General features: G+C 39.0%; 1 protein-coding gene across 1 annotated transcript; it reads right to left on the reverse strand.

Moving 5' to 3' along the window:
• Nucleotides 1-15,365: 15,365 nt before the first annotated feature.
• On the reverse strand, nucleotides 15,366-17,760 carry LOC115779034 (Krueppel-like factor 2). The gene is made up of 3 exons (XM_030727463.1): nucleotides 17,339-17,760; nucleotides 16,055-17,051; nucleotides 15,366-15,976 (listed from the first exon to the last, which is right to left on the reverse strand). The coding sequence occupies exons 1-3, from the start codon at nucleotides 17,414-17,416 to the stop codon at nucleotides 15,801-15,803; spliced, it is 1,251 nt and encodes a 416-aa protein (XP_030583323.1). The 5' UTR covers nucleotides 17,417-17,760; the 3' UTR covers nucleotides 15,366-15,800.
• Nucleotides 17,761-18,120: the final 360 nt, after the last annotated feature.

Genomic DNA, 18,120 nt, shown 5'->3' on the forward strand with positions numbered 1-18,120 from the left:
ACTGGCTTTTTAAGTCTTTATCTTTCATCCTAGTATAAATAAAAAAGGTACTGTTAGCGACTATCTAACAAGCTATCATGTTTTCAGCTACACATTTGTTTTCAGTGCATTACGAAAAAGCTATTTTAAGGCATCTTAACTGATGTAGAGTAAGAAGCTTATAGATATACATGGTATACTAGAAGTATACAGCTAGTTGATAAAAGCCATAATTATTAAATTAAAGGTGCAATATGGAGAATACCTCACTCCGGAAGGGGTTGCTGTTGTTTCATGCTGGCTAGCGGTGCTACTTTTGTTTTCCTAACCAGGTTTCTTTAATCTTTACAGCACATTGACATTAGGGCAAGTGATATTCATGTATTGCAATAGTAGTCACTTAAAAACCAATCTGCACTGGCTAGAGAAGCAGTGTGAGCTCGGCATCTTGCTTGATGCAATTCTAAACATGTCGCTGCTAACCGTGACATAATGGCCTGACTGCTTCATTAAGGTGACATCACAGCAAGAAAGTTCTTGAAGAAATCTGTGAGCTGGAGCCGTTCTCTGTGGACTTTGCATTTTCAGCTTCCTCCCACAGTCCAAGGATGCATGTTAGGTTAATTGGTGATTCTAAATTGCCCATGGATGTGAGGTAGATAAAGTGCTTAATATATGAAATGATATGTACTATTAATGTATGGTTTGTGTAATTGTTGTATGTGGCTTACAGTCTAAATTGTTGGAGGTTACATTGATTCACTATTCGCAAGATGATGGGCCTGCACCAGCTTGTTATGAGACATCTTTGCCATAACATCATAGTTTTATATTCTTGACATTCTTTTGACAGTTCTAGCTAATTTCTGAATGTTTTAACTCTATAAAATTAACAGTCTCACATATTGCATCTTTAAATTCAGCTGTCTGCATGGGCTGTGTAAAGGCTTGTGATTTTTCACACAATGCTGCTTCATAACCTGACATGCACTGAATGTGTGTTGTGTGAACATGGTCAAAATGTGGGAGATTTGCATGCGGCACTGAGCCTGAACAAAATCTGTACATGTCCTGAAGCAGCTGCAGCTCTGCTTTTGACTATGTAGAAACCACAGTACTTTAAGTGCTATTGCAGTACATTTTTTACGAGAATTAAAACTCCACAAACTTTTTCACAACAATGTGACATTGTGCAGCCAAACTGAAGAGTTTAAGTTTTGACTCAGTGTATACGTGGATGGCTCAGATGAATTTTGAAAGCAAACCTTTTGTGAACAGAAATCTATTATGTTAAATAATTCTGTATATTACAGGGCAGAGTGGTGCCTTCTGTTCTTGGATGTTCATTTCTGTCATTATGTCAGATGTTCTTTATAGTACAGCTGACATTCTGTGGTGGTGTTTGTATATACTTCAACAGGCTGGGTTGTGATATTTTCACACAGTATAAATAGCAACATCCAGGAAACAGAGCACTTCATAGAGAATGTGGCAGTCATGCCTAAAAACAAAAATATTACGTTGGCTTGTTGGTTTCATTCCAAAGCTGTTATGTCAACACACTGGACAGCATTTATAATGTTTTGATTCTGACATCCTGAACCAATGCTAAAAAAAATAAATAAATACTTAAATAATAATAAATAATAATCCACAATCAGAAATTAGTATATGATGAGATAGTACAACAGGCACATTTTGCTCAGCATCAAGAAGTGGTTGCACTCAGTGCTTCTATAAACTGTAATATGTGTACCCCTCTGCTGTGTACAGCTTAGAGTGCTGTGTTTCAGACTGATACCATTATTCATACCGTATTTGTTTTTGGATACCTCCATTGTGCAATAGATATGTTTCTTTTGTTGCTGTTTTGTGTATAATATGAAAGCAGTCTAATGTTTTGATATGTAGTGTATGTTTTTAATGTGATTATTTATGCATCCACAACCAGCCACAATTCGAACCTGACTGATTTTCCTCCACTACTGGCAGAATCAACAAGTTTTTATTGCAAAATGCTTTTTGATTTTGAGGAAACACAAAGTTAATTACTAAATGTTCTTAAATATCAACAGTGTTAGCAGTTTAAAAGAAATATCTGACTGATGATTGATTGATGAAGTGTCAAAATTACAGCTGAATAATTTCTTAGATTTAATGTTCATTTCATCAAAGTTAATTTTTTTTGTGTGTGAAACCTTTGAATTCCATGCTGATGCTTAATATTAAGCAGGTAACACTAATTCATGGGGACTTGTGTCATTCTTCATCCATGTTTTTTATTCTCAGAAGCTTTTTGAATGTTTTTTCCTGTCTTCAACTGCCCTTCCTGCTACCTAGACAAATTATTTGGAGCTGTCTTTATTAAGATGCATACAGTGTGTTTATAGTCTATATAGTATCATGTCTGGTATATTTGTCCTAACAGCATAAAGATGAAGAACCAATACATTTTAGAGGAGAACATTTGGAGGAATGGCTAGAGAACAGACGTTGGTTACCTTGAACTATATGGTCTGTACTCTTTACTAGAATAAACATTTCAGTTACCTGACAATGAACTCGTGTTTGATTGATCAGCAGTTCTATATGAATATCAGTAGAGCTCAGCTCTGCAGTAATTTAAACCCTTTGATCACCACGTACACAGTTGTGTACATCACTTTCTGTAGTTTTATACTGTACTGTAATATACATTTTCTGGCATCTCCTACCTAAAAAGATTATGTAGGCAGAAGATGATATTTTTTTTTCCCACCTAAATTTCAATACTGTTATCGAAGGGGTTAATATTGCACTTTTAGAAATAAATCTAAATTTGTAGATTTAGGTACGAAATGCCAAATGCATTTTATTAAAAAATCAAAACTGCAACACAAGAAGTAAAGTGGTGTGAATACTTTTTGCAACAGTTATAGCATAAACAGCCATTTTTAAGCCTTTTCAAAGTAACTTAGTTTTCTTTTTTGTGAGGTTGGTGCCAGGATTCACATTTTATCCTAATCAATCTTTTCCAAACCAATCACCGAACCCAGGCATAAAGATTTTTTTTAAAAACTATGAATCATGCAAAGGTACTAACTATGGTAGACGCCAAGATTTATTTATTTTTTTATTAAAAAGGGGAATCTGGAAAAGACCATAATAGGTTCTCTTTAAACACAACCTGAAGTAGCTACCCTTCCATCCCAGTCCAGTCACAATATGCAGTGAATTAACACTCATTTCAAGGATACAGCTGTGTAGTGTGAACTGAATGCTGTACAAACACACCAACCATTTCTGAGCATATTAGCTGAAACCTAAGTAAGCTGCTATGTTAGCAAATGCAAACTGTATGGAATAACAGGAAATTCCTTGCTCTGTTTGTGTTTACCTTATGGTCATGGAGAGGAGGAAATGAAAAGCCCATGGGCTTTTACCTGGAAATGTAAGCCAGATAAAATTGTGGGATAAAGGTTGGAGTGCTAGTTCAGTATCTCTCCTCTGGTCCCTTTGACCTATGTGCTTTCACTTTCAGCCTTATCAGTCCTGCCCCTCTGTTTTCAACTTGAAAATAAACATACAGTTCGAGGAATCCATACTGCCCACAGACCATGAACATACAATCACCAGACACTGTATTAAGCACATCTGTTCAATTGCTTGTTGCACATATGTGATCAGGTCATCACATGACAGAAACGAAATAAATTTAGTTTTGTAGAAATGGTCATATGACCTAATTAAGTTCAAACTGAGCACCAGAATGGGAAGGAAGATGATTTAAGTGACTGAATGGTTGTAGGTGCCAGATGGGCTGGTCTGAGTAAAAAACTGCTGGGACCATGCATGACAACTTTTAGGGTTTACAGAGAGTTGCCTGAAAAACAGAAAATATCCCGTGAGCAGTGAATTCTTTAGCATGCCTTGTTGATGCCAGAGGTTTGAGGAGAATGGACAGACTGCTTCAAGCTGACAGGAAGGCAACCCACTTATTACAACCAAGGTGTGCAGAAGAATGTCTCTGAATGCATTACGTGTTAAACACATCTCTTGAAGCAGATGGGCTACAGCAGCAAAAGATCACACCAAGTGCCGCTCCTGTCAGCTAAGAACAAGAAACTTGAGCATCTTGAGATTAAATTAATCTTACACCTGATTCCAAGTGGAGGGATCTCCAAATTTAAATTTTTTAATGGTTAGCATTGGCTTCAGGAGCAGATAGTAGGAAAATTTTTAATTCTCCATTACACTTATTCCTTGTCATACAGAAAACATTGGCATCCTTGAAAGAGTGTCCTTTATCCTTTAGGTGCAGAAGTTACAGCTGAGTCTGTCGAGGTGGAGCTTCTCTGTTGTGCCATGCATTTGTGGAGTGGCTGTTTGGTTTCTCCAGTCTAGAGGTCTGAGCACTCCTCATGTACTCCACTGCATTCACTATGTTGCTTAGTTTGTGTTTGGGAGTTTTGTCCTTGGGATGAACCAAGATATTGAACCACAAATTGCTCCCGATGCATCTACTGGAACATCTATATGTCACAGTCAGCAAGCCCTTAAAGGCATACAATAAAAAGTGTGAATGTAGCTTGTAGTAAAAAGTACTGTGAGTGTTTGGTTAGAGTAGTGCCAGTCTGTTTCCTGGTAACAATAGATTTTGGCTTCTAATTTTAGTATATCTAAAACTGTTAATGCAGTTTGTCTTAGGGACTCAACACTAAACTGTTGTGTAAAAGCCAAAATATAACTAAACCAATGAGTTAATCGTTAGTTGTACAGGTTTATGTTAAACTACAGGGACATCACACTGTGAGATCAGCACTAATGCCCTTGTGACAACCAATCTACAAAGTTTTTCCATTTTAAAAAAAATAAATCCAAAATTCTTTCCCCATGCTTTGCCCAGGCAGGTTTGTAGATAAGTACCTTAACTTTAACCACACATGTATATTCTGATGGTCAATGAATGTTCAGTTCTGATAGTAAGTAGTGTCTCATTTAGCCCATGACAAGCCTCATATGGCTGCTAGCATATGTTGAAAATTGTTGAAAACCTGATCTAGCTTTCCAAACAGAAATCACTTGCCCAAACACCAGGCCTATTTGACATCCAAATCTGATCTGATTTTATCTGCTTACACAGAAATGAACTGAACAGATCAGAGCCACATGCTGGCAGAGTCCCATTATTTTTGTAAGAGTGTAAATCTAACCTTCCACACAGGCATGCGGCCTGTCTTCAATCAACTTTAGCTGCAAACTCATTTAACCCACTTGTGAAATTCTAAACTGCTCTAAAAAAATTGTTACACACATATATATTACTGGTTATAGTGAACTTATTCTGGCCGTATCGAGACAAACACACATCTGTTGCACCTCTTTATGCGTTTATGCAGGTGTGTGTTGTGTTTATATGTGTTACAACCCACAAAGCAACAAAGCAAGCATTCATTTGGTTAAAATATTCAAATACAATCCTTTGTTTACTTTGATCATATAATACAGTTGCAAAAAATAGAAAAACTAATGAGCTGGAAAAAGAAATCTGAGAATAATTTGTTTAGCTGGGACAGCAGACACATCTCCAGTTCTGTGTTCCTTATCCATTCCTCACCCTCACTCCCTGAGCTGAGATACCAACTAGTTGAATTTACCATCGATCTGGGAAACACATTCCAGTAGAAGTTTTCTGTACTCCACAGTGGTGCCGCTGTCCCAGTAGATGGCAACCTCTTCCCATGAGTACAGTTCCCACATCTCCTCAGAATGTTCTGGGCACCTGTGGCTCTGGGAATTTGTTTAGATTGCATTTTTTCTGATAGCTGATACACTTCTGCTTTGTTGAATTGCACCAGAAAAGTGCTTTCAGTAAATCCATTGAGTAATTAGGTCTCCCTCTTTGCCTTTCTGCTAAGGAATCAACAGAAAAAACAAACAAACAAAAAACCCCAAAACAACACAAGAAAAGCTCTGTTTCACAAACTTCAACATATGACTAAAAGAGGAAAATTAATCACCACTGATCTTTAGAACCAAAAGAAGGAAACCTTCTCTGGAGAAACATTTTTGTCTCCACCTCTCTCGTATCATTATTCTTCACACATTTATGGTTTTATGACCTGATTTGACTGGAACCATGTAAGAATATGCTGTTTAACAGTCTGGAGAGAAGTTCTGGTAAACTGTGGCACAAGAAGCTCTTGGTAATTGAAACTTCAATACAGGTTAGAGGGGATTGGGGCTCAGTGAGAAGTAAAAGCCATGTCTTCATCAGAATATGAAAGAATGCCTCACCGCAGGAACATCACATAGCCATATTATATGGCTCAGATTTACAGATCTAAGGTGGAAGAGTTGCAGAGTTCAGTGGTGTGGCCCATGCTCTCTGCATTGAATGGTTCATGTGCATTGAGGAAGTAAATATAAAGGTTGTATTTGTAGCTCAGTGATGTGTGTGTGTGTGTGTGTGTGTGTGAGTGAGGGAGAGGAGAGGGATTAATACTGAAGACCAGCACAGAGACAGTGGAAACACAGTTACAGAAAAACAGTTATTATACACACTTAAGCAACTTTTTTGAGTTTTAAAATAAATTATATGACTCTACTTTGATGAAATACATTATTGCTGGTGTTATCCTGAACATTCCAAAAATGGCATGGGATAACCATTTTTTTTTTTTTTTTAACCACACCAATATCCATCTCAGGTGATTCTGGAATGGGGAGACCTTCAACTCAAAAGAGCCCTTTTTCCCGGCCAAGTAAACATTATCTCTACTCAATTAGGAAATCTTCCTCTTGATTAGTCTGATGCTTGGCAACTAAAAATGTATATCAAATGGACTAGCCCTGATTATGGACTGATATTTAATTGATGACACAACCTTTTATAATTTTGCCTTTGTACACCACCACAGTGGATTTTAAATCAGACAGTCAAGATGTGATTTTAATGTTGACTTTCAGGTTCAATTCAAGGGATTTTGCATATGGACATAAAGTACACAGACTTTCTGATAAGAGGAGGTTTGAAACTCTACAATTATTGAGTCAGCAGAGCAACCCTGCTCTGTAACTTTATGTGGTCTGCCACTTTGAGGCAGAATTGATGATTATTGAATATCTAGGATGGAAGAAATTTCACACACTGATTTGTGAAACATTATGCTACCATGCTCAAACTCAGTGTCTGTAGAATGACCCATTCTTTCACAAGTGTTTGCTTGTAATCAGTCTGCACAACTGTGGCAATGAGACTGAAAACAGTTTGTTTCTCTTAATATTACCCTTAAGTGACTTTGTTCTGCTCACATCACAGAATAATGATATATAAAATGTTCAGCAGCAGTCTTTCCACAAATCTTGTTACTCCAGAATATCACAGAGCTCAACAGTTTTCCAGCAATTTCCTAGAGTGAAAGTAGTCCCTGATACTAGAATGTTACCCTTTTTATAATTCATTTTTCAATGCTGGTAGCAAGCCCAGAGCTACTATTAATTACCACTTTAATTTTTAACAGCAGCTCTGAGAGTTCAGATTCTTCACATTTTAAATAGCTTATGTGACTATTCTTTGCAAAGTAAATAAAGAAAGCGTTACATTAAAAGTTTTGAGTATTGTTTTGAGTACACTCAAGCAGCATTGCATATCTAACGAAATACAGTTTTGTCAGGTGGGTGGCTAATACCTAGAATAAAATTTTCTTAATTTCTGTTTATCTTCATTGCAGTGGTCTAGAGGCAGAAACTGAGATAGACAGTTGTGGTCATTCATTTATATCATGGGCATGAATATTACGAAAATCTGGGAATTTTAATTATTTCTTTGAACTCAGGGTGGAAAGATTGTATGCATTACATCTTCAATGACTTTAAAAGCATAAACTGGGAGCACAAGTTTGAATTTTGGGGGATTTTTTTCAATCCACAGTCAAAAGTATGCATACAGGCTTGAGTATATACGTTCTTAAATCTTTAAATAAGAGGTGCTGAAAGTTCTACAGTGTCTTTTAGCTTGACAGTGTCAAGGTCTGTTAACTTATCATTAGTAATCATGACTGACTACAAAAGGCAGTTTCGCTTTGCCAGCATTTTTTTGACAGCACTCACTGGATTTACCAATACAACAAACCACGGGAGAGTCCAAGGAAATTGTTTGACACAAGTTGGGAAGGTGTCTCTGAGCCATTTCTAAGCAACTGCAGATTCCAAGACCATCAGTTCACATAATTGTACTTTAGTGCATGTTATTCAGACCTTTGCCAAGGTCTTGAAGAAGACCCAAACTGCAACCCTCAGATGAGAGGAAATTGGTTAAGATGTCCAGGAGCAACCCTGGCACCACCAAGGCTCAAGCCTGTCATGAACTGGAATCTGCTGTAACACCAGTATCGGGGTGTTACCAGTATCAGGGTGTTACCAGTAGTTGGGGTGGCTGTAGCTCAGTAGGTAGAGCAGGTCACCTACTGATCGGAAGGTCAGGGGTTCGATTCCTGGCTACTCCAGGCTACATGCCAATGTATCCTTGGGCAAGATACTTAACCCCAAGTTGCTCTCCGACCATTCCGTCGGAGTGTGAATGTGTGTGGATGTTATATAATTAAAAAAAAGCACTTAGCTTAGTTAACATGGAAGTGCTTGTATGAATGGGTGTGCATGGGTAAATGTAAAAAATGTGTTGTATAAGCGCTTTGAGTGCTCTGACTGAGTAGAAAAGCGCTATATAAGAACTAGTCCATTTACAGTGAAGCGAGTTTCACATTGCCCTGGACTGCGAGGGTGCAGACCGAGAAAAAAGCCCTGCTCCAAAATTGACACCTTTAAACTCAACTGAAATTTGAAGCTACCCACATGGACAAGCCGAATGCCTTCTGGAGAAAGATTTGTGGTCAGATGAGATGAAGATTGAGCTGTTTGGCCACAATGACAAGAGGTATGTTTGGTGGAGTGAAGGTGGGGCTTTCATAGCTAAGAACACTGTCAAACATGGTGGTGGTAGCATCATGCTCTGGGCCTGTTTTACTATCAGTGGAACTGGTCTGTTGCACAAGGTGGACAGAATAATGAAAAAGGAGGACGACCTCCAAATTCTTCAATTTCACTTCAAATCAACAACTTGAACATAATTGGGTGTTTTAATTGGGCAATAATCCCAAATGCACATCAAAACTGGTTTTGGCTTTGATGAAGTAGGTTAACATTAAGTTTCTAGAATGGCTTTCCCAAAGCGCTGACGTCAACCCTATTGGAAATTTGTAGACCATGCTTAAAATGGTCTACAAATGCTTGTATAAAGTGCTTTGAGTGGTCAAGTACAGTAAAAAAAAAAAATGCTATGTAAGAACCAGTCCAAGAAAAGTTGGGTCAGTGACAGGAAACCAACAAATTTATGTGAACTCTACTGATTTTGCCAAGAAAATGACAGAATTAGTGCAGAAGCTTTGTGATAGCTACTAGAAGCATCTGATCAAGGTGCAACTTACTAAAGTACATTTAACCAAATATTAGGGGGGTATTTGAGCCTGTTTGTATCATTTTGACTGTGTGGATTAGAGAATATCCAAAATGAATTAAAACTTGTGCAACCAAGTCTTGTTTTTTTTTTAAAGTCATTCAAAATGTATGCCGTACAATCATTTCACCCTGGAAAAGAGCAGTTCAAAGAAAAAAGAGTGTATATAAACTTTTGACAACAACCGTACATCTCAAAACTGGACTAAACTGGAAAGTTTGGACAGAAACTTTGGGTTACAAAGTTTCTGAATATTGCCTATGATGGATTAGAAACCCAACCACGCTAGCTGGCGCCTACACCCTAAGTAGTTACACAATCCCAATTTTATAAAATTTATAGGGAAGCACACTGATGTTTACTTCTCTTTGAATACAAATCAGGTCCCACTTTCCTTTAATAAAGCCAGTGTCTTCCATGACATTTATTTGCAAAATTTTATATATTTTAGATATGCAGTGTTTTGGAGTTATGTTTTTTTCCATCAAATCAATAAAATATTGTTCCATCTCTGTGGGGGGTCTCCTAATCATTTCCCATTTGTTATTGGTAGTTATGTAGTGTCTTATTTGAAAGTAACGAAAACGATCTTGGGAGGGCAAGCCATGTATCTGTTGTAATTGTAGAAATGATTTTAGATGTTCTTCTATGAATAGCTGGTTAACCGTTAACAAACCTGACTCAGCCCAATGTTTAAAGCCCCTATCCAACAGGGAGGGCCTGAAGTCTGGGTTATCCGCAATTGGTATGGCTCTTGATAATGAAGTTGGGATTCCATGACTTTTCCTAACTTTGTCCCATATGTTTAATATATTTAATATCCATTTATTTTTAATTTTCAGCTTTTTCCAAAATGATTTACTTAAAAATGCTATTGTACGTAGGGGACATTCAGGCACTGAATTTTGTTCAATTTGTACCCACCCTGTCTCTGTATCATTTTTAATCCAGTGCACTAATATGCGTGATTGAGCAGCCCATTAATAATTCCTAAAATCTGATAGTGCTAGTCCCCCTTTTTGTTTAGATAATTGGAGTGTTTTGAGCCTAATTCTAGGTTTTTTATTCTGCCATATATGTTGTCTGATCAATTTATCCATAGTCCTAAAAAACTTATTTGTTAACTGCAAAGGTAGAGATTGAAAGACAAAAAGAAATCTGGGAAGAACGTTCATTCGAATTGATTCTATCCGTCCTAATAGACTCAATGGCAGTATCTCCCATCTGGCAATATCTAGTTTAAGTTGGCACAGAAGTTTACCATAGTTGGCTTTTAGTAAGTCATTGCTTTTGGGAGTAATAACAACTCCCAAATATTTAAATCCAGTAGAAGCTTGGTGAAATGAAGCAATACCATTTAATTTAGAAGGGCAGTTTCCTACTATCATCATAGCTTAAGATTTAGTCTGGTTGATCTTGTATCCTGATAGTTCTCCATATTTGTCCAACTCCTGTAGTAAAATTGGTATTGATGTCAGTGGGTCTGAGATATAGAGCATAGTATCATCTGCGAATAAGGCCGTCTTGTGTATGTTCCCTTTTTGGTCAGTTATTCCTTTTATTCGTGAATTTAATCTGATCAATTCTGCCAATGGTTCAATGCTGATTGCGAATAAGGAAGGAGACATAGCATCACCCTGACGTGTTCCCCTCCCTATGTCAAAGAAGCGAGAACAAAGGCCATTTACTCGGACCCTAGATCTCGGGTTTTTATACAGTACTCTTATCCATCGTATGAACATATCGTTAAAGCCCATGTGTTTTAAGGTCAATTCTAGAAATAGCCAATCAACCCTATCAAATGCCTTCTCGGCATCAAGGCTAAGAAGCGTTGAAGGGTCGTTCCTTGTTGCAGCAATCAACTGTAAGTTTAAAGTCCTCCTAATATTATTTGCACATATACGTCCCGGAACAAATCCTGTTTGGGCTGGTTTTTATAAGTTTCTTAATATATTTTTGCATTCTTTTATTCAATATAGATGTTAATATTTTGAAGTCATTACATAGCAGACTAATGGGTTGGTATGAGCTACACTGTATTGGATCCTTTCCTTCTTTATATATAACAGACACAATGGCTTCTGACCAACTCTTTGGAGGGTCGTTGTGTTGTAGGGCGTAATTGAAAACATTACACAGGATTGGAGCTAGTTGTGCAGAAAACTGTTTATAAAATTCACCTGGGAACCCATCGGTCCCAGGAGTTTTGTTATTTTTTATCCTCATGATAGATTCAAGTATCTCTTTTTGAGTTATCGGGGAGGTCAATTCATCTGCTTCAGCAGATGATAGTTTTGGGAGGTTAATATCATCTAAGAATTTATTAATTTGTTCTGTCTTGTTTTCCACTTGTTTTGTCTCATAAAGATCACTATAATATGCTGTGAAGGCATCTGCAATTTCTTGTGGTTGCATCGTTATATTATTTGTATGCGGATGTTTGATTTTTGGTACTGCTCTGCTAAATTGCTTTTTACGTAGCTGAAATGCCATTAGTTTACTTGCTTTGTTTCCAAGTTCGTAATACATCCGCCCTTTAAATCTAAGCGCTCCCTCCGCCTTGTATGTTAACAGCATATCTAGTTCTTGTTTAGACTTCTGTAGAGCTTTATAGTCTTCTTCCCTCCCAGATTGTTGATGTTTACTTTCAAGTTTTTTAATGTTGTTTTCTAAATTTAGTTGAGCTTGAAGGCATTGTCTTTTTACAGCAGTTGATACTGAAATAATTCTACCTCTCAACACAGCTTTTGCTCCATCCCATAGTATTGATGGTGATACACTTCCATTGTCATTCAGCTCAAAATAGCTCTTCAATTCTCTGCCTATCCTTTCCAACGTGGTGGGATCTGAGAGAAGTGAATTAAGTCTCCAATATTTAAAATTTTTTGTATTATCTATTTTTAAATGGAGAGTCACTGGTCCATGGTCTGAAATCGTAATAGGATCAATCTGAGAGAATTCAACTTTACTTGTATCTTGCCTTGAAATACAAAAAAAGTCAATTTAGGAGTAGTTACCATGTACTCCGGATCTAAAAGTGAAATCCCTATTTCTTGGATGGAAGTAACACCATGGATCTATCAGTCCCACTTCATTCATCATGGCAATCAAAGCTCTGGATTTCTTGGAAACCGGACCCAGATCAGGTGGGAGTTTTTCAATTTTGGGATTAAGGACACAGTTAAAGTCCCCTGCAATGACTATCATTCCTTTTGCATTTCCTACCAGTAGTGCTGCTACATCTTTAAAAAATTTGGGGTTGTCTTCATTTGGTCCATACAGTATATATTTAGAAATGTTATTTGAAATCCTGAAAGGGATCCTACAACCATAACATATCTACTATCTTCATCCTTTAATGGGTATCCTTGATCACTCTTTACCAACAAAACAAGAACTGTGGGCCCTTAAGGCAGAGTATGAGGAGCTGTCTCTATGAAAAGATGAAGACAGTATAATAAGACTGAGCCAAACTTTTTACAGCCAGGGTGAAAATCCTGGTAAATTACTCACCTGGCAAATTAAAAAACTGGATTCTGACAGAGCTATAAATACAATTAGAAATGAGCAGGGAGATTTAGCCACTGATCCAGAGGAAATTAATAAACCTTTTGTCTCATATTACAAAACCCTGTATAAGGGAGACTTTTAAACAAAAAAGTTTTGGGAAGTGTTATTCATGGCATTTATAAATGCATAAAACTAATAAAGTAATATTTAAAATAAACAAAAAAAACTAACCACGACATATTGTGCCTCTCACTCTTGTCAGCTGGGGTGGACTAACTTGGATAAGCAGAAGATGTATGTATGTATATATGTATGTACATGTAGTGGAGATTGGAGGTTAGTTGTTTGTTTTTGGTTTGGAAACGACAACACAGAAACCAACTTAGAACCCAGCGGACCCCATCAGGCCAGGGCTTCCCACACGCCACAGTGGCAGCAACCCTTCTGTACCCGGCAGAAAAAGTGAAATGAAAATGTTTGCTTTTTCACTTGAGTAAATGTACTAAACATAGAGGTGGTGGTGGGGTGGGACGTTCCTCTTTTCTTAGTGTTGGCATGGGGCCACTGTGGCAATGACACTGAGATAAGTGGCTTTTCACAGCCAAAAATAGACACAGGCCTTCTCACGGCTGCAGCAGTGCAAGTGTGAAATTGAAAGGCAGTGAAAAGTTTCATGTAGTGAAATTATTCTATAATAATTTTATTCTTATAGTTTGACTAATAATTTGACCTAAATTCTTGTTCCCAGTCTGAAATAAGAATGATTGATCAAACTACAAAATACGACCCTTATTTTAATAAATCAGAAGAACTCTTTAAAGTCAAAGTCAGTAAACTTAATTTTAGTCAAACCTAAAAGGCAACCCAAAACACAGAAGCAGTGTGTGGCAAATTGTATCACACTCTTTCATGCTTTTATGGTATGCTTCAAATAAAAATGAGGCACACCTAAAAGCAAAAATAAGTTTTATCAGACCTGTATCTAGAAATAGCAGACAGCTTCTGTATTCTGGTTTGCACTCAGATGATCATACTCTTACTACGCAGTCATGTCTGTCATGCTCTAATGGACTCTGAGGCAACACTCATCTTAATATTCATAGATTTCCGTATTGTCTTATCACCAAATCCTAATGTAACATATTAAAGGTTCACACCACAGAATTGGAATTTTTTTTACATCTAAACATCTTTGTGGGAGGACAAACATTCCTCTGACTTAAAGAACTCTACCAGCAATCTACAAGGTAGTATGAAACAAAAGACAGCAGTGTTGACTCAAATGATTTGCAAAAAATATCATCACAAGCAGCTGTATATCTCTCCCACTCCAATGCTTCAAGCTGCCTGAAAACATCTTCCAACAGTCAACTTTTTCTCCACATTCCCCTGAACTTTCCTTTGTCTGAACTGAACATTTCCTCAGTTTATTTGGAACACTGTCTTTCTTTTCACTACTCCATACCTCCCAGTCCTTGTGGTTTGCCCCTGTGCCCCGATACAGCTTTCATTTATGCTCCGTAATTGTGTCAATGTAATGTTTATATTCATATTTATAAGCAGCTGCCGTGAACCAGCTGGGAAGCGTCAGTGCGATGCTGCAGGTGGGGTACTCAGGGCCCTGGACTGGATTGAACCCGTTTCAGAGGATGCTACACTTGTCACTAAAGATCCAAACCACTTACTCATAATTAAAAAAGAAATATTGTATATACATGGCCTAAGATATGCTTTGTCTTCACTACAGTGAGCTTTGAATTTTGGATTTTGTTAAACTAAAACATGTTTTATGTAACTGTGAACCAAAACTTTGATTTGATCAAACTCAGGAGTCAGAGAGCATGTTGTCCATTAATTTTAATATGTACATTAAAATAAACTATTTACAATATATAAAAAGACTCAATTCACAAGGCAGTACATTTCTTCCAGACACAAAACTTTTTGCCAAAAATTGCCCAGTCCTTTGTCAATGGAGCCATCTCGACTCCAAGTGAGGAATGTGAAACCCTGACTTCAAATGCTACTAGCTAGCACACAGACTCACAGACAGTTCAAGTCTTCAAGGAGGACAGAATGAAGGCAATTTTTTTTTCAAAACATTTTTCTCAAAGCTTACTTCATGTGCAGTTTACACTTACAATAAAACACAATGAATAAAACTTTGTCTTCTGGCCAGTAGAGAATATGGCACTCGTAAGGTGTTTAATGAAGTGATACATAAGGCACTAATGGTAAAAATACAAGCTCAAATATCAGTCTTCTAAGGATTGCATTGAGTTGCTTCAGTGACATGTGCCTAATGTATTAAGTGGAATGTTCCTTTTATTTTTGCAAAAAAAAAAAAAAAAAAAAAACCCCAAACAACCCCCCCCCCCCCAAAAAAAAGTAGTACCAGCTACATAGATTACAAGAACTCATCAGTTTCTGTGTGGTTGCATTTTTTTGCTGCTTGTGGTTTACTTGTCATTTTTACACACACACATGCGCACACACACACGCTATATTTTTTCCAGAAAATATGCCTATAGCCTAATGTGAAGGCATATGTCTCAATGCTTTATTAGCCCCAATAAGAAGTCACCGTAATAATCCTATAAAATACATATAGCTATTACAGTGCAGTCAACAACGGCCGCATGGCAGTTTATCCTTTCATGGTACCAATAAATTTAATTCTCCTTGAGAGGTACCATAAAGTTGCATCTAGATAATGGCATAGAATCCATGTGGCTGATCACAGGATTCTTACAGTTCTTTAATCAGGCTGATGCGTTGCATAGAAGTCCTTGTCTATTTTTGTCCTTTTGGATTTTGCTCACATGTGCCTCTTCATATGGAGGGCGAGGTGGTCAGAGCGTGAGAATGCCCGTTCACACAAATGACACTGAAATGGCCGGTGCCCGGTGTGCTTCCGGAAGTGGCGTGTGAGCTCGTCGGAGCGAGCGAACTTCCAGCCGCAACCCTCCCAGCTGCAGTGGTATGGCTTCTCGCCTATAAACACAAAGAGCACTTATGAGTGACATTAAAGTTTGAAGGCAGGTGCTGACGAGGTGGTTAAATAACTCTTACCTGTGTGAGTCCTGAGGTGTGCCTTCAGGTGGGAGCTCTTGGTGTAGGTCTTTCCACATCCCGTAAAAGTGCAGGTGTGTGTCGCAGTTCGTTTCCTTGCCCAGGACCGTCGACCCCTCTTTGGCTTAGTTTCCATAATTTCCAGCGGGGAGGAGGGGGGAGTAAGCAGAACCCGCTGGCTGCCCGCCGCCTGCTGCTGCAGGCCAATAGCCGCGTCCTCTCCGAACATGCCCGGAAAACGGTGATGGTGGTGCGCCCCGGTGAAGGAGAGCTGCATCCCGGCGTGCTGGTGAGGAAATCCCGTGGGGGCGCTGCGGTGGTGTAGGTGGAAACTCTGCGGAAACGTCGGCGAAGTGGAGCCGCACATCTGGGGCTGCTGGCAGCCAGAATTCATCAAGTCGTCCGGACTAAGCGGCGGGGTCATGCTGCCCATCGCGCCCTGCGGGGAGCTTGCGAGCCGCGGCTGCTCGTACGACATCATGCAGGACACGTTGCCTTCATGTTTGATTTTAGTGCAGCTCTGAGGCACCAGACCCATGACAGGTCCGTATGTGTCCACTGAGGTGGGCTCAGCTTTAATGTTTAGGTGCTTTGGGAATAAATCCTGAGTGACCTGGAAAGGCGTGGAACTGTCCAAGAATCTCCCCTGATTATTGGGGCTGCTCCCGGGGAGGAAGCTGGAATCCACGTCGGAGCGAAGGAGCTCCGCCATCAGGCTGTTATAGGGTGTTGGAGAACTGTTCATGTCTGGCACAGACGTGTAATTGACCGTTTGATGGGGCATCTCGGTGCGCTGCTGCTGCTGATAAACGGACACCCCGGAATCCTGAAGTCGATATGACTCTGCTACCGTCCCGGCGAGTGGCGCACTGTTGGAGTCGGCGATGTTAGCGAGAATAAACTCAAAATCCAAGAACTTGTCCAGATCCTCTTCATCTTTTCTGCTCAGGCAGCTGCTGTCCATGTCTGGTCCGCTGTTCACTTCGCTCTTCCACTTCTAGTTCGTGGATGAGAGCACAGTTTGTTTAAGAATGCGTAATTTTCTCCAGCCCGTTCAGAAAAGTAATATATATTATTCACATCAATAAAATCGAATTAGACAAGCACAAAAGTAATCCAGAAACAATGTAAAACATAATTTCCCCATAACTCCCAAGCATAAAGTAAAACGTGTTGCAAATATAAGTATGCGTTCTGATATCGGCAAAACAAGTGCATGAGCTAAATCACAACATCGCAGTGTATCTATGGTCAGCAAGAGCCAATAAATAAAAAACAACTTACATCTTCCCAACATTTCTCCTTTTGGTTAGAAAATGTAGAGATAGATGGTAAAATTGTCCCACTCAAGGCCATATCCATTCGTAATTATGAAAAGTAAAAAAAATCTTGACCCTGAGAAGAAGAATAAGCCGAAGAAAATGGGTGGATGGACACTTTTTCTGTTTTAACTAAAGTCTGCTGACTTGCCCGAAAAGCTACAGGCGCGTCGCGTCTTCTGCTGTCCGATGTACTGCTCCTCAGTGCGCCTGGAATGAACTGGTTTTCTTATAAATATCACTGCGTACATAAACCAGACCAGTGCGAGGCTGGGGGAAGGAAGCGCGTCCAGGATGGGGACGCTGTGCACCGACCAGCCCTCCAAATTTAGCCTCAGTATAAAAGCCGAGTTTTCCACGCGCGTCAGAGAAGTAGCCAGAGTCTGCGAAGGGCTGGAGCTAAATGCTTTCCCTGCTTCACTGCGGGCAGCTATTAACCCTCGCAGGCGAAAGAACCCGCCCCTCGGTTAAAACTGTCCAACAACTGGCAGAGCAGAGAAGCAGAAAGAAACCGAGAGCCCGCCTCCACAACGGCACCGAAAGACATAATTTTACTTAACAAGTAGAAATAATTAACACGTAAAAAAAAAAAAATCCATCAGCGAAAACGATACAGGGACACATGCTCCACACAGGGAGAGAGTTACTACAGGTGCCACGCGCCTTAGGCATTTGCTATCGGAGCGCTTTTAAGCACACAAAGAACGCGGCTTTCTTTTCGATAATTGTCGCTCTGAGATGGTTGAT

This window comes from Archocentrus centrarchus, chromosome 4, assembly GCF_007364275.1.
Source record: "Archocentrus centrarchus isolate MPI-CPG fArcCen1 chromosome 4, fArcCen1, whole genome shotgun sequence".
Lineage (NCBI taxonomy): Eukaryota > Metazoa > Chordata > Actinopteri > Cichliformes > Cichlidae > Archocentrus > Archocentrus centrarchus.

Excerpts from the sequence above, each read along its gene's own strand:
- LOC115779034 (XM_030727463.1), bottom strand. The coding sequence starts at position 17,416 with ATGGATATGGCCTTGAGTGGGACAATTTTACCATCTATCTCTACATTT. Across the intron at positions 17,052-17,338 it reads AGGAGAAATGTTGGGAAGAT|AAGTGGAAGAGCGAAGTGAA; the intron begins GTAAGTTGTTTT and ends TCCACGAACTAG. Across the intron at positions 15,977-16,054 it reads ACACCTCAGGACTCACACAG|GCGAGAAGCCATACCACTGC; the intron begins GTAAGAGTTATT and ends TTGTGTTTATAG.